Genomic DNA, 23,354 nt, shown 5'->3' on the forward strand with positions numbered 1-23,354 from the left:
CGAACAAGATCAAAAAATAGGGGATGAAAAGGGTAGGGTTAGATGGAAAGTAGAGAGGATGAGAAAAAACGAATGAGTCAAACGAGACAGAAAAAAAGAGAATAAACCAGACTAATAGACGAATGAGTTTAGGGGGGCTTTTTTTGACGTTGATCTGCCTTTTACGTCAGCGATGGGATCATTCGAAGGTCAATATCACGGTCGAGATTCGTTATGGATGATTATTATTGTATTTGTTGTTATCGTCTGTTTCTTTTTTAGCAAATTACCGCATTTGTTTCCGATATTTATTTTATATTTATATTTATATTTATTTTTTATCTTTCTTTCTTTCCTCTCTCGATAAGACGAACATCGATCCCTATTTCAGCCCTTCATCCCGGGTAACGGAGGACTCGGGGGGACTTCCGTTTACCCAGTATATTTCCCGGTTAGATCAATGACTTGGCCTGGAACCTGGAACTTGTAACCTCGGGATCGCCCTTCCCGCACCTTTCGCGCGCGATCGATCCTCTTTTTTGGGCTCCTCTTTAGGATGATCGTGCCTGGACGCATAACATGCAGGTTACACGACATGATCGTTATACTTTCTGCACTCCACTCCCACAGCATGCTCTTCTGCATCTCCTACAGAATTTCATCATGAAACGCAAGCGAAGTACAAAGTATAGGGCTAGTGCCTAAACTAGCTATCGACCACTTATTGGTACTACCTTGGCCTTGGCCCATCTGCTGATCCCTAATATCGGGTGTCACAACCTCGCTGCCTGTGCGCATAGCCGCTGAAGAGAGAAGCTGATGACCCGCTGAAGAGAGAAGCTGATGACCCGCTGAAGAGAGAAGCTGATGACCAGGATTATCTCCCATGTAAATCCTCCTGGATAGGTAACTTACTACAGATTCGTAAAAAGTGGCGTAGATATCATCTTCGTGTGTGTATAGATAAATCGATCCTATAGGTGCATCATCCCTGGTCGGGGGCTTATGATCACAATCACACTTAGCATTGACACCCATGTAAACAAGGAAGCTGGCAAAATGCATCTACTTATACTAAAGTGTCACGTACCATGTATGTATCATGTAATCCGTCTGTACTCCGTCCACAGTTCTAGATCTGCATGTGTGTGTGTGTGGGTTACCCTCATAATTGGATGTCCCTGTGCTATCACTAAAGCTCATACTGCCAACAAAGCCCCACTATGTAGGTGTCACTTTGTTCACCGGCCACACCAACCTAGCTTGGTGTCCCTTGGTACAGATGACGAGGAATTGTAGGTTCTGACGTGTATACCACATCCATACCTTGATTCATGATTGAAAAAGAAAGAATCGCAAAAAATAGATTATTCTTCTCACTTCTTACTTGAGTTGGAAGAAGATAAGGCATCCCGCGCCATTTGGACCCTTCCTAGACGAGATGCACTCGTCAGATGGCGTCTGCACGCCTCATGCGCCAGGAAGTTACGCACGAACAGCGATTTCTTTGGGCGTTCGTCGTTTCCTCTCATTGAAACCAATAAAGATAAAGCATCGATAAGCTCCTGACCCGCCATGGTGAGCCAGCCCAAACCCAAATCTATACAAGTGTGGTCTCGGCCTGGGCTGCCGACCGCGGGCACTATCGGGATCCCTTCATATGAAAATGGCTCGGGCGTTCCCGCTCCTCGGAATCCCGACTGGGTGCCGATATTTCTTTGATAGTCTTTTCCTGTTACGCGTTTGTGCCGCCATCGGACATTTGTACTCCTGACGATCCCACAAATCACGCATAGAAATACTCTGCTGAAGGAGGCTGTGTTTCAGTTTTTTTTTTCAAGCTCCTGCATGGGGCTTTATGTGATAGTGATTTGTCCCCTTCTGATGTGGATGTGATACATGTCCAATTTATTAATGGTCTTGTGCTTTCAAGGATTACATATTATGGCCCCTGCCCATATGACATAGTAATAAACGTGACAGCGGGTAAAGCTGAGCGACATACTACTAATTAACCGAGTCTGAAGCACGCCGTTCTTCAATGTTCTCATTTATGTACTGATATTGTGGGTCTGAAAAACTAGACATGCTTTCCAAGGTCCTCAAGTTTTTCATATTTCACTCGACCCACCTTGAAAAAAATAAGTAGATCATTGACGGTGAGCTTTTTAGCTAAGATCGGAGTTTTCCCTAGCCATTGATTGTGTACCCGCTCAGCCTGGATCCAGTATCCGGTGAAAAATGGATTCCAGAACCACTGGCAGATCCTGTTTCTACATTTCAGCGGGTACTCCGAGCCATCACATCATCTAGACCCATCCATTGACGATAACATGGGTTTGATAGCCTTATCTCTGCTCCCCAATCAGGGAATGTAATTGCCAGGATTACTCAGACGCCTGGAACAAGTACATATGTAGAACGCTGGATTTACCATTTTCGAATGAGCTTGTTCTAGTGTTTCATTGCCATTTGAGTATCATTGTGGATTCTTCTCCTAAGATGCTGCGTATAACATTTTGAATACTCTGAGGGAGAAACATCACACCTTGAATAGAGCAATATAAAGCGACTTTAAGGCTAGAATAACCTCGAAAGCTTACGCTTAAGTACTTGCATTTAAGATTTTTGATCTAGATACATGAACTCTAACCTAGTTACTGTACGTCCCTGTCAACTGAGTGCCAAGCTCAAGATTCAAGTCGATGCAGTCCATCTTTCTCATCCTGGTCCAACTATAGAAGTATCACCAGTGCAAGAACAAAATCCCGCACGGCACTTCCAAGACGCACTACCGGAGAAACAAAACTGAGTCAATTTTTAAATGAAAGGGAGGTAAAATCGCCCCTAGCCTTATCAGTCTCGCTTGTCAGCTTCCGAAACAATCAAAGAGACGAAAGCTGGTGGCAAAGATAACAAAGACAGACAGACACAGACAAAAAGTGGAGATGTTTAAGAGATCCCATTTACCAATTGTTGGACAGAGATCCAGCACACCACGCCAAGAGACAAGGAGATAAGATAAGAAAAACGTGAGAAAAGAAGAAATTTCCAAAAAGAGATCCCACACGTACGGTATGGCCGGTCCAGAGCTCCATAGTTGACCCACTACAGGTCTTTCAGACAGCCAGGGTTGCTGTTTAGTGGGTTCGATTTTACTGTATATATGTTGGTAGGGCAAGAATCGGGGACTAGACCACAAACAGTGGAACCAAATGCAAGAATCGAAAGACTCTGTTGACAACCCCTGAAGCTGTGCATATTTTATTTCCAATGGCATGATCACCGCCTCTTCCTACATGGCTGTACTTACGGAGTGCTCCGTTCTCCGTGCGGTCGTCATGTTAGCATTGCCGAATATCGGTAATTTGTTTTTGCCATCGTCTGACTTGAGCTTTCTTTCTCCCGGCGCTGTCGTGATCAATCAACATCACCAAAGGAAACAGCCGGAGCTAAGTTGTATAGCCCCGGCGATCGCTTTTGCCAAGATCGAAATGGCTAAGAATTTTTGCGCTCGGTAGACGCCAATCAGACTGTATTGTGCCGCCACATGGTTTGTTTGCCTTATGTCAGGTTCTGGGGTAACTACCTCAGGCTATGTTTGATCGAGTTATAGTTATGTGGATACGATTCAATATCAAGCTCCCTTCTATATATTACTTCTATAGTCCATATCGGTGTTTGATATATCCTCACCTATTCATGTCTTTAACTGGGTCCGGGATATGGAACAATACTAGTAGATAGGAATTCTATCCTTCACGCTAGCACATGAGTAGGTACTATTGTCTTCCGAATGTTGCATGATGGCCGATCAACATTGTACATAAGACTTCGGACATATGTGTGCGGTTACACGACATCAATTGCCACTGGACTCATTACTCGGTATTGCCTTCTGGCTTTGTTCGCGGAAGTTCGTAATAGCGGCACAACCCGCCCCCAAGCAACACTGCCTAGGGGCTAATCACTTTAACGGAGCGAGAACAATGCACCAAATGGCCGATCCAAAAGTCGTTTCCCGGCTGGATCTACCTCTCCTGCATGTCATAATCGAATGTGATGTATATTGCAGAATTCTGGCCCGCTTGGAATATTCGGTGTTCTCGCCGATGGTTTCTAATTCAAGGAAGAGCTGCCGAACCTGATATTAGATGCTAGCTAACTATTACTAGTAATTGCGGGGTTGAAAGGCTCACGAATCAAAAGTCGATTCATACTATCTTTAGGATACTCTGAGTCATGCCAGTGCTGGTCTCAATAATGCAGATACATAATTGACAGACTGGTGTTTTCAATGTTGTACTCATGCAATTCTTCATACTGAAGTTGTGTCAATGAACTGGTTTTTGCTTGCCTGTATAAATTGGATACAAATAATCGAACCATTAGAACTTAAATATCACCAAAAAAGGCGGACTATGAGCAGGACGGTCAAGGCAATCAATCGCAGTTAGCTAAACCGTGGCAGGGTATGAATTCTTTCACGATTATATCATCCCGTCTAATAACTACAACATTTGAATTTATTGTTTCACGGCTTAGGCTTTCAACCGTATATTGCTTAGATGCCGGTCTGGTGTATTTCAGGGACTCAGTGAGCAGGTCCCGGTAGTAATTATGTTCATAGTGATAGATAGAATAGTAATAGAATCAGCATCGAGGAAAAGATACACCCCAAAACACAGAATGCAAAGACAATCGTCTTGCACCAAAATAACAACTTCGCTATTGTTGCTGTGTACAAAGTATTAAAGCATCAATCTAGAGATTGAGACATGTCTAGGTTGGTAAGGCGGCATTGGACGTCTGGCTAGCCAGTCTGGTCCCACATAACCAGGCCGAGACAAGTAAGTGCCGGTCATAGGTTGTGGTTGATGGATATTGCGAAGCCAGGGCCGATATTTTGAAGACAGACGCGGCGGGTGGTGAAGGATTTCGAATCGTAGGTTGATATGATAGGAACACATCTCGAGCCAGCAAGATCATGCTCGGCCATGACGTAGATATAGAGGGTGAAGGTTGTTTAGCGAGCTAAGCCGAAAGTATGATGGGCGTTTAAAATATCCAGCCCAAGATAATGTAAAGCAGGACACCTGCTCCAATGACCATGCCTGCGATCTTGAGTACCGCGACGGTGTCGCCTTGTTTCGCCATTCTTGTCAACCGGGAGGCGCTGCCTTTCAAGTTCGTGGAGAAGGATGAGAAAACTTCGTTCTAAGTAATCCGTCAGGGTTAGTCATTCACCCGCATTGTCTTATTCTCACTTGGGGCCATTATGGATGTCTCTTCGAGGAAACGTACCGAGTGATCGAGCGAGTCTTGATCCCGAGCATTATCATGAATATCGATCGTTACATGGCGAAGGGCGGAGACTTTGGATGAGAGAGAGTTGAGGAGCGCATTGTTTTGTCTAGAAGGGGAAGTCAGTCTTGAGAACGAATGAGGGCGTAGGGGCGAAGGGGCGAATTGTTGGTCGTTGGATAGCGCCAACTGACGACTGTGGTAGTCTTAAGGAAAGGGGGGCACGTACTGCTCTCGTTCGTAAGCGTCACCCATCTTGAAAGTTGAGAGAAGCTACCAGGTCTTCAGTCGAGTGTAGTTTTATGAATTCCGGAGGGTGAAGTTGTGGCTGAGAAAGAGGATGCAAGAGTGATTAAGATGGCGAGTGGCTCATCTGGGGAAATCGGCGGAGCCAATCCGTGGACGCCGAGGCTGTTGCTGACAGGTCATGTGACCACATCTATCTATATGTAGCACATGGAGATTTACCGAGCCAAAAACCTTCAAAATGAATTCCATTTATGTTTATTTCCATTCTTCTATGATTCGAGGCTTTAGTAATCTATTAAATGAGAGTTTCCTCAGCATACAGATCATGGTGTGGCCAATGTATGATGGATCATATACAGAAGCCGAGCATACCCTGCCATCCAATGAGTCCCCACCTCGTCCAACAGACTGGCAAACTCCAAGAAGATACGCTGTGCATGACGAGCACCAGAATCATATCGCTTGCCATCAATCAAAATTGGTCCGCCAAAACGAATAAACCTAACAGCAGGGTCATCTAATTTTGTGGAATTACGGGGTACCATGCTTGGTGATTCAGGATTCGAGATTCCTTCGTCCCCGATTATCTTCCAATCGACAACTGAGCTATCCAGATCGAAATTAATACTTCTAGGACCGGGGCTCTCCTTACAAGCCATATCTGGACTGACTAGGACATAAAAGCCAAGGATGAGGGCAGATATGAACAAAGTTCGAACCGACTGAAACGCTGTTCCATCTGCGGGTTTTCGATGCGATAGAATGCGGAGTGACTGGACTGCATGAAGACATGCTCTCCGTGCAGCTGGGGTGCATGCCCAGGAGCTGAGGGTTTGTCTAGCATCAAACATTGGTTGCGGACCGTCGTGACCAGCAGCACGAAAAAGAACATTGATATCAATTGTTAACAGCATCCAAATACTATGCCATATGACGATGCCATTTGGATTGGATTCACGGAGATTTGTATCGTATAACTGAATCAATTGCATGAGGAGAGGGGCAATTATGCTTGCGCGCTTATCGAGACGACAAATATTCCATGGGATATGTTGGTGTTGATCGACTGGTAACAGGTCTGAGCAGACAACCAATCGGTGCGTATCTGCAAACGCACGGAGGAGAACGGAGCACAATAGTCCGTACATTGAATGTATAGGTATCGGCCCTTGTAGATCGGGTAGGTGAAATGTATGTGATGATAATTCGAACTTTTGGTTCGGATGAGGGGTTTCGTTGAGCAATCGAGACCACTCGGCTGGCGTTGGGGCTTTGTAAAGGCTGACTTCCATAGGTAGGCAAAGAACTAAGTTATCAGTCGAAATGATTGGATTCATCGAGAACAGCCCTGATAGCCAAGAGTCATGGAGCACAAGACCTATGATCAGACTAAATATCATTGATATTAGACAAAGGGTATCATGAATGTTATTTGGAATATGTATCTGACCATACTTTTTCGTTGATTCCGCTCGGCTCCAAGCAATCCATTCAGAAGAATTCCGCTGCTGTTCAGTATTCGCTGAAAACAGCATGTCGTAAGTATCATCAAAACTTGAACAGAAGAAACCAAATCTTTGCGCAGTCTAGAAATATAATTAGATGACAACACCAAAAAGCGTCAATGCACACACATTGAACTCACCTTTGTAACATGTAAGTAGAGGCTCCGGGACTTTTCCGGGTAAATATTCCCCTGGGACGTGTTAGAAAGAGAACGCTACAGGAAGAAAAATGATTGCTTACCCCTGTTGAAATAAACAAAAACAGCGTATGATGTGCCAGCACAAGATAGCTCAGAAGTTGGTTCGGCGCATGGAAGTTTATACTCGTAGAAATAAGTTGAGTGTGAACCTCGTTCAGAATGGTCTTTACCAGACAAGAAGATGGAAGCATTAGCTGCAGCTAGATCAAGGATTGCAAGTAAGAGCCATGTTTTCATTGTACATACCGGATATAGTTCTCGGATAAAATCAATAGCGTCGTCGGTCTTGAGAAAGGAAACCCCAATCATTGACATGACAAATAGTAGTAAGTCAGAGACTTTGTCGGAGTCGAAGGTCGCAGGATGAAGGACCGGGTAGGTGGGTTGATATCTGCGACAGTAGAGATAGAATCCCTGTTCAAAAACCTCTATGTTGTTGATACAAATAGACTCGAGACCACATCTCAGATCGTCGAAGAAGTCATTACATCCACACACGAGAAGTTTTCGCTTCAAACCCCTGAGTCTTACTCTGGAGCTTTCTGTCAGGCTGATCTCTGACACGTTGCCTTCCCTGCCAAGGGGCTGTGTAGAACCAAGCTCTGTGCGAAGGTCATAGCTGGAAAATATGTTTTCTGAAGAGCTAAATGCGATATCTTGCCAGAATTCAGATTTGGCTTGGGCAAAGTCGCTACTCGAAGTTGCAGGCCAAAACTGTTGAATTTTGCTTGCGATCCCTTCAACGCTGTCACACCTTGAATTTGGGGCGCTTGGGCTAAGTTGAACTGGGCCAGTAACTATGTTTTCAAAGTTCTGCGAATCCAAGAACGGTGTGGTAGTCGGCGGATCAATCGTGCTTACAGACTGTTCGAAGAGAAGTCTGAAAACATCTGCGTTCGAGCTACTTCTGTCCACACTTTGAGCATGATAGTCTGGGATATTCCCACTGGTAGATACATTCTCGTTCAAGTATGGATGTGTGGTCATAAAAAGATCATCATGGCCTTCGAATGTTGGATCCGATATCCCAACAGGAATGAGAAGCTCATGAGTAAGGTGATCATCAAAGGCAGGATCCAAGGGTGGTTTGTATGCAGCTTGTTGTTCAAATGGGTCAATTGGAGGTTCCTGGTTTGAATTAGCTCATAATCCAACCACCAGATTTCATGTAAAGATGGCTCACAGGGACTTTTGGTTTACTCTCTATTGTATGGTTTCGACGATGGCGTAAGAGAACATCCCTACCAAATTAGCCTACGCCAATGAATTTGGACCGAAAATCTAACCTTCGTGCAAACTGCTTTGAGCAAATGGAGCATACATATGGTCTTTCTCCGGTGTCTACCTTCGTTGTCAGAATGGAGGCTCTTTCAAGCTGGTGATGCCAGTCGGCCGGAGCAGGGAAACATACGGGCTAATTGATGACGGTTGAGGTGCTCCGTCTTAGAGAATGTCTTGTCACATCGTGTGCAAGATATCCTATGTGAACCACCTTTGCGTCGTGTTCGCATTGTGTTCAAACCCATTCATATGGAATAGGTGGGAATATCTCGGCCAAAAGAATTGGAAGTGCCGGCTAATGGTTTGCGGGGTCGCTCCTCTCCTGAAACTACTGCCTCATTTGCCAGGCATCAACAATTCACTTAGGTTAACTAGTTAAGTTAGGGACTACTTTTAATAGCTCCGTTTAGGGAGCTTGGCATGGAGTTTTGCTGTGCCAAAGGAAAACAACGGTTGTTTCATCTTTAATCTATGCAGGGGAAGTAGGACACGTTTTGAGACAATTTACTCGGCGAGCTACGATGGATGCAGCTAGACGCCGAGAACGGGAGCTGACTGTAAAACAGAGGATCCTAAAAATTGTGCACAAAATCCACACAACTAAATATCTGTAAAATTTTGATACAAAGTTGCTCCCAGCCTTGAGTATCCCGCATAAAAACTCCCTATCTAGACGCCACCATAGTGGGAAACAAGGGTGGGGAGGAACGAACCCCCACATCCCACATTCCCTGGATTAAAACGCGGGGAATCAGTTCGATTGATGAGATCTATCAAGAACTTTAAATCTTTCAATGTGGGGACATGTGGCATCCTTCCAAAACGTTGTAGAGAACACTGAATATAGTAGACACTTATAAATTGCTAGATAACGCCCCATAAAATATGAAAATATCGGTAATAATCTCAAATCCTTTTTCGCGATTCCTTTCTACACAATGGCCATCCTTCAAGCCTTAGACCATCGCATCGAGTTTATATCCGCAGGTCTCTTTCTCTCTTTAGTTGGATATGTAGTCTATCAACGCTATTTCCATCCACTGTCGAAGTATCCAGGGCCTTTCCTCGCCTCTCTCACCGATTTGTGGCAAGTTCATCAATTCATGACTTTAAAACAACCCTACGCCCTCACAGAGCTACATAAGAGATACGGTTCGATCGTCCGATATGGCCCGGATAAACTAAGTATAACCGACGAAGAGTCTATTAAAGCAATATATCAATCTGGCGCTCGGTATATGCCCAAAACAGAATTCTATGATGCTTACGGGGCAGCTCACCCTAACGTGTTTGGCATTCGTAATGAATCCGTGAGTTTCATTTCTTCATGGCCATTTTAACAATATGCGTTGCTTATGTTAAATCTTTAGCTTCACTCCATACGACGCCGACACATGTCGCATAGCTTCTCAACGGGTTACATGAAAGAAATGGAACAATATTTAGACGCGAATATCAAAATTCTTCGACAGAAAATTTCAGGTTATGCCTCTACCAAAGACGCCTTTGACCTCAAAAGGGTATTACAATTTTATGTCATTGATGTACTGGGTGAACTAGCCTTCAGTCAGACATTTGAAGTTCAAACCTCTGATGATGAAACTCGTGTCCCACCTGTGGTCGAACATAGCCTACTTGCAGCAGTGACTGGGGCTTGGCCTATGATGACTGAACGATTGAAGCGGTGGCTTCCACTTATTCCACACAAGGGTCTACAAGCCTTATTCAAAGGCCGGCAAGCTTGTGCCGATCTTGCGTCGCGCTGCGTAGCTCTTCAGTTGAATGCTGTCAGATCAAAAGGTTCAACAAATGACACACCGAAGAGAAAAGACATCCTCACGAATTTGATTCTGGCAAAGCATCCCGATACAGGAGAAAGCTTAACCCAAACAGACCTTGAAACTGAAGCATTTGGATTCATGTAAGATCTTTCTCACGATTATACATGCAGTGTGTCCTATGGCTGCTAACTGGAAGATTTGCTCAGTATTGCGGGTACTCATACAACCAGTGCCACAACCACATTACTATTCTACCACTTGCTACATAATCCAGATTCGATGGCAAAGTGTGTTACAGAGATTGACACCAGCTTGTCAATTTTGCAACCAGATGAGAGCGCTTATTCGGTCACTGTAGCTGAGACCTCGCTACCCTACCTTCGAAGCTGTATGAAAGAAAACTTTCGTATCACACCAGTTTTTACGATGCCTCTTGCCAGGCGGGTCATGATGCCTGGAGGAGTTACCATTGCTGAAAACCATATTCCCCAAGGAGTGAGTGCATTCATATTTCTGCATTGAAAATCTTCAACCCAATCAACGTGCATTTCTGACAATATCATCAAAGACTTCAATTGCCGTCTGCAATCATGCATTCCACCACAACCCCGATGTATGGGGACCAAAACACAACGTCTTTGATCCATCACGATGGGAAGACAAAGAAATTGGTAATAAATCTCGGCTACTGATGCACTTTGGATTGGGCGGTCGTCAATGCATCGGGAAGACACTGGCCATGGCCAACATCTACAAATTGATGAGCACTTTATTGAGCGAATTTGAATTTGAACTGGCCGACAAGGAGGAGGCGAGACGAGCATCGAATGGCGAGTTTCGTGGGGAAATACCTGAGTTGATCAGTGTCGGAATTAGTGATTTGGCTACTTCCTTGATTGTTCGGGCTCGAAAGCGGGGGAGATCTCTCTGAGCACTCGAAAATATTCCTTCTGTGTGAAAATAGCAGTTATTGGTAATAAAATCGGGGTAGTTAAAATTGTACCTTGTCATACTTAAAAACCGGATTACATATTATAAAATACTGACATGCGTTCATTACCTGTCAGAGCTGGAGTGTGCGACCGTGATGCCCCCCCGGCCCCCCCCCCCACCTGATTCTTTTGTATGATTATCACGCAGAACAGGCAAAAACAAGTATAATATCTTGAACGACTCATCCACTTCGCAGGCAGTTTTCTTTGGTAGCACACCGCGACCTAGAGCGGCAGCCTGAGAATTCAACGAGTTTAAGCACAATTACGATCAAAAATGGCAATGGTGTGCTTCCAAACAATAGAGGGGAACCCCTTCTCCCGGAGCTGTGCCATCAAGGCCTTGTTGGTTGCGTCCTTTCCATTATGGTTGAGAATGTAGTAACCACTGGCGGATGCATTCGTGGAGTTCTTCTTGGAAGGAAACTCTGCGGAGGTAGAAAGCCAAGTCTGCCACTCTCCAGAATCAGACATGGAAATGGAGATGGGCTTGATCAGGAAGCCCATGATGGAGCCGACAACGGATCCCATGCTATTCTTCAGAACCGGTGTTGCTACAATGCCGGGGAAGACGTGGAGGAAGCTGATCGATGGGTGGTCGAAGGCAAGGGTCTCGAATGCGAGAGACGTCATGGACGCTGGGTAGCCGTTGCTAGTAGAAAGAGAGAACTCCTTATGGAGGTCCAGATTGTCTTCTTCGATCTTGATTTCCTTACCCCCAGCGAGAATGCTGACAACACGGGGAAATTTGGCGCTTTCAAGAGTAGGGAGAAGATTGAAGATGAAACGCATGCGGCTGTAGTACCGAAGGATATGGTTGATGTCGATCTTCGCGTCAGTCTCTGTGCTTGGCTTAGTCTGTCTGGAGTGGAAGTTTTCTGGGATACAGTGTCTTCTCTTACCTTTCTTGCTGAAAGCAATGCCTCCAGACGTAAGAAACAAGAGATCCAGAGCTACAACCTTGGATTTCAGGTCCTGGCAGACTGTATCCACCTTACGAAGATCGGACACATCGGCAGGGATAAAGTGATAGAAGCCGTTGTTGTTGGCTGCCTTCATCTCCTCAACAACCTGCTTGCCGGCTATTTCATTCCGGCCAACGATGTAGATAGTCGGCTTGGCAATGGCACCGGCCAACTTGACAGCAGTGCTCCGTCCAATACCACTAGTACCGCCTACAAAGAGGGCAGTCAGCTCTGGACGAGCAGTCTTGAGAGTAGCATTCCACTCGCGCGCTTGAGCAAGAGTATGCTCCATGATAAAGGTAAAACAACTGGTTCATCTATGTAAGAACCAGAAAACAGAAGAACTTTCGTACGATTTAACTAAAGTATTAAAGATGAGGAAAAAGGAAAGAGGGGAGGTAGGCTCCTACGCATTATTATACAGGAGAATCTGACGGGTGCGGGGTTATATGATCCGTCATATGATCCCGCAACCTCGTAACCTCGATATTGGTATTAACTTAGTATCGATTCGTTATATTACCTCCTCCTCCGAAAAAATCCTAGCCTCTAGGCTTTAGCTATTAGAATATTATCACTCTTATTATTATTAACAAATTCATCCTTCTCTACTACTTTAAGCTATACTAGTAGGTATATAGAAGGTCCCGTTTTATTAGGGATTAAGTATAGAATTCTTTTGATTTCTCTAGTATATTCTTAAAGTTACCTGCGGGGTACTATTTAGTGTCCTTATTTTTAATCTAAGATACTTAATATTATAAGTATCAATAGTGTATATAAGAATCTTTAATCTTATTAACTTTATAAGCCTCTTTCTTATTAATAACAATTAGTAGTATTATATCCAGGATCTATCTAATAAGAGGCTTTATATATATTGTAGGGTATAGCTTATCTAGTAAGAAGACAAGATATACCTTTATTAAGTCTAATAGTTATAAATACTATAAATTACCTTCTTTTTTCACAATTTTGAATGGTCTATATTACTAATTAGATATTTTCTAACTCTATCTTCTTATCTTCTAGATATATATAGTAATAAAGACAAGCTAGCTAACTCTAAATTTATCTTTACAGTATTATATATCTATATATCTTTTCTAACTTACTTGTATAACTCCTATTGCTTTATAAGTATGTTACGGCATATATGCATATTTATATTCAAGCGTTACCGTATACATGCATATTGATATTCCGAAGGAAAGATCAACGAATGACGCATGTTGATATTAGAACGGGCACATGACTTACCGAGGGTTCCAGCCCCGGACCTCTCACGTGAAGCACACGAACTATGGTTGGTATAAAATGTATGAATGCTTGGAAGTAGTAGACTTCCAAGGATTAGTTTCTGTATAACTTTTATAGAACTCTATCCAATATCATATCTGCCTAACCCTTTGCATGAGCGTGAGATTACTCCTGTGATGAGGTGCCTACGATCTACCAGAATGGAGAAGGTGCGAAGAACAACGAATAACAACGTTAAGGAAAGGGAAAGAAGAGAGAGAGAGAGAGCTATGCTACATACATGTAGGCGGATGCCACTCTCCAGGCCAATCATCTGATTGGCCTGCATCCGAGAGTGGGTCAAACCGCACAAACGTGCAGACAGTGCAAACATACCCGTCCCGAGTCTCCTCCATGTAGTTATACTACAACTCCCACCCGGAGCCCCGCCGCCGGCGATGAGCCCCCGGGACCGATAGCCCAGCCTGGCGCCGTCACCTGGCGAGAAGAGCCGTTTTGCAGAAAGAAATGTCCACCGGAATTGCGATAACGAACGAGACCTCGGCCCTTAAATAGCCCGGTCCGCATTTGCGGGCCGCTGGCTTCTTAGGGGGATTTCCCATTGCCCCACTCCCATGGGTCGGATGGGTTGTGCACAGGTCTAGTTGCCGATATCATTAGGCAATCAGAGTGTATGACGTGTGGAGTTCCGCACGCCAATCGCACGCTAACGTAACTAAGTTGAAAGCTGACCAGTAGTGAGAGGAAGATGATAGGTAACTGTGATGACTAGAAACGCGCCGCGGGTAGACTTGTTTTGAGATACTAGTATTTGTATTTTTATGGAAGGTTAGGGAAGGTAAAATATATTTTCGAAACTTCGAAATTTTATGAAATTTGGCCTCTTGAAATGAAATTTGAAATGGACCTTGAAATCTCGAAATCACACTAGTCCTGAAATGGAAAGCTCCGTAGTATCTGTCCAATAACACGCCTAAACTGGTCAACCTGAGGACATATGGACATCTGGAGCCAGTAACTCAGCTTCATCGCGACATCCCTACATGAGCTTGTGGTCATTCGATGGAATGATGACTCATCAACAACAATAAGGGAAACGGTAAGTGTTATAGAGACTATCTGATATTCAAGTATTACCTGGAGGATTTAAAAAATAAATAAATATCGTCCAGATCCTGGAGTTCGTGTTTATCTATCTCAAATTGGGCTATGATGTACATGTACTATGGCTGGCCGATTGCGAGGTTTCTGCCGCATTAATACCTGAGGCAGCAATCCCCTGCAGTAGACCGCCTTGGACGTGCAGGCATCTTAGCCGTCCCACATGTACAGTATATACAGTGGCTGCTATCTAGTTAGCACTTGAGGCGTTCCATAAGCCGAGTGACCCACTCCCCCGGTTTCCCAGCTCTGATTCCCACCCGGCGGGATTTACCCGTGAACCTGGCGCGTTTTTCTCAGCCAATTCCTATCTTTCTTGGCCCCCTGCGATTCACCATGCATGCAGTATGACCTGATCTTGCTAGCCAATTAGAGTTCTTCTTCTAAATCCTCTGTATTATCGCGAAAATAGTTCCCATGGCGCTCAACAGCACGCAGATCCGTACCTGATGACCTTTGCCGAAAAGATGGCGTCTACCGAAGAACGGCCGTCCAAGCGAGCCCGCCAGGCCTGCGAGCCCTGTCGGTAGGTTGAAGTCAGTCAATTTAACACAGCTTCCTGTGCTGATCTTTGTTCAGTCGGAAAAAATCACGGTGTCCGGGAGAGAAGCCGACTTGCTCCTACTGTGAGCGCCTGGGCCAAAGATGCGTGTATGCAGGCGAGACTATCGAGGAAGGGTCGGATTTTGCAAAGAACATGGTAAATAACATGATTGCTACCTGTCGAATGAAGCTTACAGTGTTATTCAGGAAGATCGCGTTTGTCGCATAGAGGATAGACTTGAACAGTTGATCAATTACATCACGTATGTTCTCTGGCTTGGCCTGGCGTTTTTTGGGGGGACTACGACCTAACTTCGAGGCGACAGCAAACAGAATCACGGAGGGGGTACTGAGCCTCCTGATAGTCTACAACATGCGCAAGTGCATTCACCAAGACACTCAGTGTCAACGCCTATATTAAACGCTTCCATGTGAGTAGTAAAATCCCCCTTTACTTCGATAAGGGCGAGCTTCAACTGACGTGCATCACAGAGAGCTCTCACGAGACACATCGGCCGTACAACTGTATCTTACATTTTGTAATTCTCAGCCTTTGCCATTGTTCCCGGAAAGAACTTTTACCACATCTTTCATTAACCGAGATCCCGAGCTTTTACTTGCGATGGAGGCTCTGGGACTTCGATTCCGCGGAAATGGCCTCAAGGAGAGATTAATTCAAGATCAGATAAGGTTAAACACAGAAAAGGCATGTCAAATGGTAATGGCACGTCTAGCACATGGCAATGTAGAATTATCAACAATTCAAACACTTTGTCTTCTCAGCATGCTAGAATTCACATGTAAGAGTCCCATACATCATTGAAATTTCCCCTTACTAACTTTGCCATAAAGCCGGACAGCTAGTTCGAGCAGGGTTTTATACAAACATGGCCAGTTATTTTATCCGCAATATCCGAAGCGCTAGTGTGGAATTCTTAAAGAATCTAGAAACGGAGAAGGATGAACGAAAGCTATGCCACGCAAGTATAATAAAGTTGAAAAATATCCAAGGATCTTCTCAGCAATGGCCACTCGGAGGAAATGGAGACCAGGCTGCTCGTCGAGAGATTCCTCATCCCACGTTTGCCTCATGGATATCGAAAAAGGATGTAAGAAAGGGCGATATGGGCGCAAATGCTGATATGAGTATCGTGGCAGCTACGATACATACTAGTGAGCTATGGTCGCTGGCAGGAAATTACGCAATGGATCATACTAAGGATGACACACATCCCCCTTGGCATCCACAATCAGATTATACCATGATAAATTATTGGCACACCGAACATGAGAGTTGCATGCCATTACAATTCCGCCTTCATGCCAGCCGTTTTCACGAACACTCCATGGCAGATTTGCAAGCAAACCGTGATTATTGGGGACCATGGCTGTTCTTCCAGATGGCCTGGCATGCAGTTCCATGCCTTCTCAACCACCCATTCCTTCTTTCTATGCGACTGAGGAACTTTAGGCGGACTATGCCTCAGTCATTCCTGCGAAATTCATTCGAGCAGCTCACATTTCACACTGGCTGGATCATTCACTTTCTTGAACTGACCGAAGCGAAAAACTTCGAGGTATCAGATCCAACTCTCGGTCATTGTGTCGCGATTGTCGCGACGATCTATCTCCAACACAGCTTTGCCGATGATAGAAACTTTAGTAAAAAGGCACAGACTGGATTTGACAAATGTCTTCGGTTCTTAAAAAGAATGGGTCATCGATGGCCACATATTGATCGCCAGGTGATACCCCTCAAACTTCAACCCCCGATTATTCATTATTAACATCTGAACAGGCTAAGCAACTAGAACAGCTTCGCGGCAGTATCTCTCCGGGTGACATAACAGTAGAAACGAATAATTCCTTGAACTCCCGAGGGAAGTGGTCCGTCAATCTGCATTTACTTTGGAAAATCCTCGCATACTCTCATGCCAGTAGATCCTCGAGCTCATCTGGCGATATCTTTGGTCCGATTCTGGCTAAGGAAAGTTCCAGTAGTCTGAGAATACCATTGGCCGGTATGATTGCAGAGCAAGATTTCGCACTTATTGGATCCGCCGGAATTTCGGGACACAAGACTGTGGCGTCGGAATGTGTCACATACCCTCCTGAGCAGACGGAGCATGATGAGGCCGGTTCTGAAATGCCTGCAATAAACCCTACGGACTTGACGGAAGAGCCTAGCCTGGACTTTGCTAGTGAAGAAACGCTGATTCTGCAGCTACAAGACTATGACCGGGCATTTGAAGATTGGTTGAGCCTGAATCCATCCTGATTGATATGTTCTATCAATCTGTTGACCCGGGACCCGGCACGCTTCCGTGTTCTCCGGACGCCAAGAACCCGGCTTATAGCCGGATTGCTCATATTCGCCTCCACATTGAATCTTTTAATTTACTCTAGACTCATATCTCATTTCATTTTCATAAACCCCCACTTTATTTTAACACCAGTGAAAAATGGCCCCCTCTAAAAGTGATCCAATTTTGATTGTGGGTGCTGGCGTTTTCGGCCTATCCACCGCACTTGAGTTGAAGCAGCGAGGATACGAAGACATCACAGTTTTGGATCGTTACACACCTCCAGTCGTAGATGGAAGCAGCGTGGATATTTCTCGAATTATTCGAATTGACTATGCTGATCCAATCTACTGCAAGATGGCCCGCGAAGCCTACCAGGGCTGGACCACAGAATACAAGGATCAGTACTTTGAATCTGGGTTTGCATTGCTATCCGAGACTCCCCGCAATGACTGGATCGAGAAATCCAGGAGCACCGTTTTAGAGATCGGTGGAAAAGTTGAGGACCTCAAAGACGCTACACAGTTGCTCGAGTCTTATCCCAACATTCAAGCCAAACTCTCCGGCCTTAGCGGCTACTTGAACAGGCTTGGTGGCTGGGCCGATGCTGCAGGCAGTATCCAGAAGCTGGCCTCGAAATGCAGCGTCGAGGGCCTATCTATTGTCTCCGGACCTCGCGGAACCGTTGTTTCTCTACGAAAAGAAGGCTCCCGGGTCGTGGGCGTGAACCTCCTCAGTGGTGGGTATCTACTTGCCTCCCAGGTCATTCTGAGCACTGGTGCATGGACAAATCGCCTTTTGGATGTTGCGCATGCCGCTTCTTCCTCAGGTCAGCCAGTCGGTTTCATACAATTGACCACCGAAGAAGCGCGGTCCTTGGACTCTACTCCTGTCATGATTAATATGAGCTCCGGTGTATTCTGCTTCCCCCCTACACCAGGCTCGAACATCTTGAAGCTCGCTCGTCATGGTTATGGCTATGCCAACGAAGTCACTGTTCAAACCGACGGCTTTGATCGTACCATCTCGACGCCCAAACTCGAAAGCAGCAACGCTCAAACAGGCTTTCTGCCCGAGGACGCTGATGAGGACCTACGTGCGGGTCTGCGTCAATTCTTCCCCAAATTCGCCAACAGGCCGTGGATCAACCGTCGCCTTTGCTGGTATACCGATACTCCTAAGGGCGACTTTATTATTGATCAGCACCCGAGACTTCAGGGTCTGTTCGTTGCCACTGGTGGAGCTGGACAGTAAGTTGCTTCTTTTCTCTATCCCTGTCTCTAATGACGCCCAAATCGAAGTAAATCTTTGACTAACCTATTTTTAGTGGATTCAAATTCCTGCCTGTCCTGGGTAAATATATTGCCGACTGCTTTGAGAACAAGGCTCCTGAGGAGCTGCGCAAGAAATGGCGATTGGATTCCCCGGTTGGTAGTGCTGGCGCTATGAAGGGTGATGGCAGCCGAGCTGGGCCACCACTGAGATGGCTTAACGACTTTGAAAAGGCAAAACTATAGATAGCCTAAAGGCAAAAATCAAACCATGCTCATACGTGCTAATGTATCCATGCAAGCAGAATAGAGGTTGAATCCTTCAATGCGTTATGTAATTCATTTCTAAATTATAAGGAATCATACCCAAATGTTCAACAAAATTCCGATGAAGAAACACCCTCAGACCATTTCATGACAAAAATAGCTTTTCTAGACCTCAGCTCCCTTAGAATTCACCCCTCTGTACCTTCTACTCCGGGAGCCAGATTTCTTATTCGAAGCAGTCCCATCTGCAAAGCTACCATCCTGACAAACCGGGAACTCCTCTGGTCTCAACCAATACGTATCATGCGAAGGCTGGCCTTTCCTCATACCCTCCAGATCAAGCGGGTCAACGATAGTCGCCCACGACGACCGGTTATCAATCCAACCAGGCCCGTGACGCTCAGTAGACTTATCCATATCGAGATATCTGCATTTCTCCCTTGGCAAATAGCGACCAGGATGCAAGAGATTAAGCCAATAGGTGAAGATCAACATTGGTCCCAGCTCGAAGGCATAAAGATACCACTCATTACTGAGGATAGGTCCACAGTTCTCACTGCAGCCGATATTCTGAAACATTTCGAACGCTTCAACGGCACGGAAAATACAACGGAGCAGAACAAAGGTCGATGTCCCATATAGAGTGAAGCAAACTGTTTTCACGTTTCGAGGGACGGGGCCTGCTCGGGCGGCACGGACGTGGAACGTCACGACGATTGCGACGACGAGGCATTCCACCACTGCCTGAAGGATAAGACCAGCGGCAATAAGTATGCCACCGGATTTATATTGGCTTAGATCTGAGCCAGCTGCGGCGTTCTTTGCTGCACCTGCGACTGTGATGCTTTCGACTGCGGCACCGACGTAGACGAAGAAGATCAGGACGCGGTTTGGGTTGAGAACGGCGTGCATGGGGACGTAGTTCATCAGTCGGCCGACGAGATTGTATGCGGCGGCGGAGTAAACTGGTGGTGCGAGGTAGATGAAGACGGATTGTGCGATGTAAAGGTTCATGTTGCCAGGATGGTAGCTGGATATGCAGCGCAGGATCCAACCGGTTGTGAAGAGAATTCCTCCCCATGTAACGAAGAAAGTGACGCGCCAGAACCTATAGTTACTAAATTGGCAATGGTTGGTTAGCATGGAATTTGAGTGAAATTGAGATGAACCCTTACAAATTCTGGAATACATGCAACAGCATTGATATGCCCACTACCGCTGCAAAGACAGCTGGTAGTACATGGCTGGGCTGGTATAGGTAATAACTGACAGAACTATCTGTGGTGGAACCCATGATGACTATTTTGAATGAGAAAGGATTGAAGGATAATTAGACTTAATTGAGATGGGTACTCTTGTGTCTTAAATATTTTACAAAGACCACATTGACCCCCCGATCCATGATCTGTACAGCGCTTCATCATCCCAAAAAGAGTAACGATCAGACTCAATCCCTAAGGCTGAGCGCACTGCCACGCGAGAAAAGAATAACTAGAAATTAAAAAAAAACAGCCCCATCAACCCAAATAAACTCAAAATCTCTGTCGTCTGCCAAGAAGCACCTATCGCATCCATATTCAACTTAGCCCCCACGGGATAATGCATCCATACCCCACATTTCACCCAATCAGAACCACAGAGCTCAACCAGCGCGCTCCATGGAACCCAATACAGACTAGCCTATACTCTCTTCCAGATGACGCTCGAAGTTCTTCAACATGAACTTCGCATAAACCCGCCCTTTGCTAGCGCAGTCCAGTAGCCGACAAGAATACCTACACTGGCATCACTCAGCGCTCCCTTGACCCTACGATTTTAATCTCTCTCCCGCCTTCGACGTCAAGCGTGCATGAAGATCCATCTTCCCCGACACGGTTCAGGGTCTTCGTAGCCCCACCAAGTTTAATTTAGAACAGTCTCTTGTCGCAAAATGCCAGGCGTTCCGAAAGGGCGCGCATGCGATGCATGTCGTAAGCAAAAGAAAAAAGTTAGTATTAATGAGATGATTTATTTCCATGTTCTATACATCTCCGCTCCAGTCCAAATTTGAAGTTCAAGTTCAAGTTACTAACGTATACTCCAGTGCGACGAGACACAACCCTCCTGCTCACGCTGCATTCGCCTTAATCTGCAATGCGTGGGATCAGGAAAACAGCGCTACAAGTTCCAAGAAGAGAAGCGATGCAAATCAAGCATGCAGCCTGACGCTAAAGCTGTAAAACGAAGCTCACAGTCCCCAAGTACATCATCCCTGTCCTCGAATACCTCGCAGTCTCCAAGTTCATCCCCAGGGGCAATTACCAATGCCTCCGAATTCGTGTTCAAAATCGTTATACCCACCAAACCAGAGAAGATGCAGATCCGCCTCCCACCAGAGTCTCCAGTCCTAAATCCAAGTAATGCTTTATCGCCCTTAGCAATCAGATTTATTCACACGATTAGCCGCACTACACACTTCCGGTATAATCTTTGGTGGACGTTCGGCACATTTCTGGAAGACGTGCCACGCCGTTTAGGCACAAATGAAGCTCTTGATCGTTCTATTGAGGCGTTAACAGCTGCACACTCGGGATTCTGTGGAATAGAACGTAATGGGGCGACTGTCGAGGCGTTGACAAAGTACTCTCAGGCTTTGAGGACATTACGGGTATACCTTGATGATGGAGTTCATTCGCAGTCCTCTAATACGTTATGCGCAGTGATGGTTCTGTTGGTTTGTCAGGCCTTTCTGGGTCAAACAAGTCAAGCCTGGTCAGGACATGCAGAAGGAGCAGTTCTAATACTTAAAGCGCGAAAGAAATATGCACCACGCGATATGTTTGAAAAGAAACTATTCCTATCATTGCGCGGCACTGTAGTAAGGTCTTCACTTTCCCCCAGAGAATTTATCCGAATTATTACTTCTCCAAATGATTTTGCAGGCATTGATCAAATCCATTATTTATCCGTGCAAGTCAAAGATACTAACAACGACAGCTCTTCGAAGGTCTACTTAACGACCGAATAAACCTTACCCCAACAGAATGGGACGAGCTCGTTAGAAATGAATTCGACGCAAACACACCAGAAGGTCGCATTCTCCAAAATCTCGCCAAAGGCCCCCATCTAATGCCACAATGTCGCCAAATCCTCCAAACAGCTTCAGATCCAACAAACATCTACAACGAAGCCCGCACACTATACCAAGACTGCAAACAGGACCTCCAAGAATTAAGAAGTCGAGCAGTAGATAACAACGCATCAAGCATAGACATGACAGGTGTTCCAAAGGACAAGGAGAAATTCGTGACCGAATTTTTCCACGCCCATTATCAGCGCACATACGGGATCGGACTTGTTGTGACTTTATTTTTTAACTGCATCCTTAATTCATTAGAAAAGTATATGGCACTAGCGTTTGGGATGGATGGTGACTTTACTGTGCAGATTGATGCGAATTATCTTGCAGAGGAGGTTTTGGCGTTGGCGGAAAGGTCGATGATTTACAGGCCTGTCGGCGCTGGGTATTTGATCATTTGTTTGACGGCTGCGTGGGCGGCTACTAGTGATTCGGTGTTGAAGGGAAAATTACGGGTTGCGTTGAATGATTATCATGGGGATTTTAAAGTTAGGGATCACTTTCGGATGAATCAGGAGTTGGAGTGGACGGCGGAACATTTGAGGTTGGGGGTTTCTTTTCGGGATAATGGGGAGAGATATTATCCTGGTACATAAAGACCGGAGACTGGGTGATGAAGATACATGTATTGATGAGATATGGGAACCTTTTAAGTAGATACCATTTGAACACTTGAACACTGAGGTCAAGATGTATATAGAATGAAGATATGTTATTCTTTCATGCGAAGTTCAAGTTTGCTCGATTAATGACGAAGTGTTGCTGCTGGATCCAATATCTGATATCTTTGGCTGAGTGTCTATGCAAAGTCATGGTTTTCTACCCGCATTAACAAAATACGAATATCATGATAATTATGGACTGGCCCGTAGGAAGGGGGAAATATAAAGGTTTCGGAGAAGAGGAGAATACATAAATAGTCCGAGCTGTATGGACACGGGAAGTAAGAACCAAAAGAAAGGAGAAGAGAAGCGGGAAGACAGCTTGATCGCAAGAGAGAGAAGAAAAAAAGTAAAAGCAAACCCCAGGCGCTATGCGAAGAGAGAAATGAGACCATGTGTGTGTGGGAACAGACTATATGGTAGAGCGCAAAGTTAGGACTGCAGTATACCGGCGCAAAGGACCAGTAATGGCCAAATAGGATACAGTCGAGCGCATGCACCGTAACGTCCGTA

The 23,354-nt window shown here is 45.3% G+C and overlaps 8 protein-coding genes across 8 annotated transcripts; 4 read left to right on the forward strand and 4 right to left on the reverse strand.

Annotated features, from left to right (window-relative positions):
* Nucleotides 1–5,037: 5,037 nt before the first annotated feature.
* Nucleotides 5,038–5,538, reverse strand: N7478_003161 (SNARE domain- containing protein; the record flags this gene model as incomplete). Its single annotated transcript, XM_056919375.1, has 3 exons — nucleotides 5,038–5,196; nucleotides 5,284–5,392; nucleotides 5,513–5,538. The coding sequence occupies 3 exons, from the start codon at nucleotides 5,536–5,538 to the stop codon at nucleotides 5,038–5,040; spliced, it is 294 nt and encodes a 97-aa protein (XP_056782533.1).
* Nucleotides 5,539–5,855: 317 nt separating this feature from the next.
* Nucleotides 5,856–7,552, reverse strand: N7478_003162 (uncharacterized protein; the record flags this gene model as incomplete). The annotated part of the gene is made up of 3 exons (XM_056919376.1): nucleotides 5,856–6,910; nucleotides 6,983–7,118; nucleotides 7,484–7,552. 3 exons carry the CDS (start codon nucleotides 7,550–7,552, stop codon nucleotides 5,856–5,858), a joined length of 1,260 nt encoding a protein of 419 aa, XP_056782534.1.
* Nucleotides 7,553–9,456: 1,904 nt separating this feature from the next.
* On the forward strand, nucleotides 9,457–11,230 carry N7478_003163 (uncharacterized protein; the record flags this gene model as incomplete). Its single annotated transcript, XM_056919377.1, has 4 exons — nucleotides 9,457–9,828; nucleotides 9,889–10,439; nucleotides 10,506–10,794; nucleotides 10,868–11,230. 4 exons carry the CDS (start codon nucleotides 9,457–9,459, stop codon nucleotides 11,228–11,230), a joined length of 1,575 nt encoding a protein of 524 aa, XP_056782535.1.
* Nucleotides 11,231–11,546: 316 nt separating this feature from the next.
* On the reverse strand, nucleotides 11,547–12,350 carry N7478_003164 (short-chain dehydrogenases/reductase; the record flags this gene model as incomplete). The annotated part of the gene is made up of 1 exon (XM_056919378.1): nucleotides 11,547–12,350. One exon carries the CDS (start codon nucleotides 12,348–12,350, stop codon nucleotides 11,547–11,549), a length of 804 nt encoding a protein of 267 aa, XP_056782536.1.
* Nucleotides 12,351–15,144: 2,794 nt separating this feature from the next.
* N7478_003165 (Zn(II)2Cys6 transcription factor) lies at nucleotides 15,145–17,498 on the forward strand (the record flags this gene model as incomplete). The annotated part of the gene is made up of 7 exons (XM_056919379.1): nucleotides 15,145–15,203; nucleotides 15,257–15,377; nucleotides 15,428–15,483; nucleotides 15,547–15,651; nucleotides 15,713–16,020; nucleotides 16,073–16,965; nucleotides 17,019–17,498. 7 exons carry the CDS (start codon nucleotides 15,145–15,147, stop codon nucleotides 17,496–17,498), a joined length of 2,022 nt encoding a protein of 673 aa, XP_056782537.1.
* Nucleotides 17,499–17,682: 184 nt separating this feature from the next.
* N7478_003166 (NAD(P)/FAD-dependent oxidoreductase) lies at nucleotides 17,683–19,040 on the forward strand (the record flags this gene model as incomplete). The annotated part of the gene is made up of 2 exons (XM_056919380.1): nucleotides 17,683–18,773; nucleotides 18,851–19,040. 2 exons carry the CDS (start codon nucleotides 17,683–17,685, stop codon nucleotides 19,038–19,040), a joined length of 1,281 nt encoding a protein of 426 aa, XP_056782538.1.
* A 186-nt stretch (nucleotides 19,041–19,226) lies between these two features.
* N7478_003167 (uncharacterized protein) lies at nucleotides 19,227–20,355 on the reverse strand (the record flags this gene model as incomplete). Its single annotated transcript, XM_056919381.1, has 2 exons — nucleotides 19,227–20,169; nucleotides 20,237–20,355. The coding sequence occupies 2 exons, from the start codon at nucleotides 20,353–20,355 to the stop codon at nucleotides 19,227–19,229; spliced, it is 1,062 nt and encodes a 353-aa protein (XP_056782539.1).
* A 636-nt stretch (nucleotides 20,356–20,991) lies between these two features.
* On the forward strand, nucleotides 20,992–22,775 carry N7478_003168 (Zn(II)2Cys6 transcription factor domain-containing protein; the record flags this gene model as incomplete). The annotated part of the gene is made up of 3 exons (XM_056919382.1): nucleotides 20,992–21,048; nucleotides 21,145–21,918; nucleotides 22,038–22,775. The coding sequence occupies 3 exons, from the start codon at nucleotides 20,992–20,994 to the stop codon at nucleotides 22,773–22,775; spliced, it is 1,569 nt and encodes a 522-aa protein (XP_056782540.1).
* Between the last annotated feature and the right edge of the window lie 579 nt (nucleotides 22,776–23,354).

Source organism: Penicillium angulare (genome assembly GCF_028827245.1).
Source record: "Penicillium angulare strain IBT 27051 chromosome Unknown utg000003l_segment0_segment0, whole genome shotgun sequence".
Taxonomy (NCBI): Eukaryota; Fungi; Ascomycota; class Eurotiomycetes; order Eurotiales; family Aspergillaceae; genus Penicillium; species Penicillium angulare.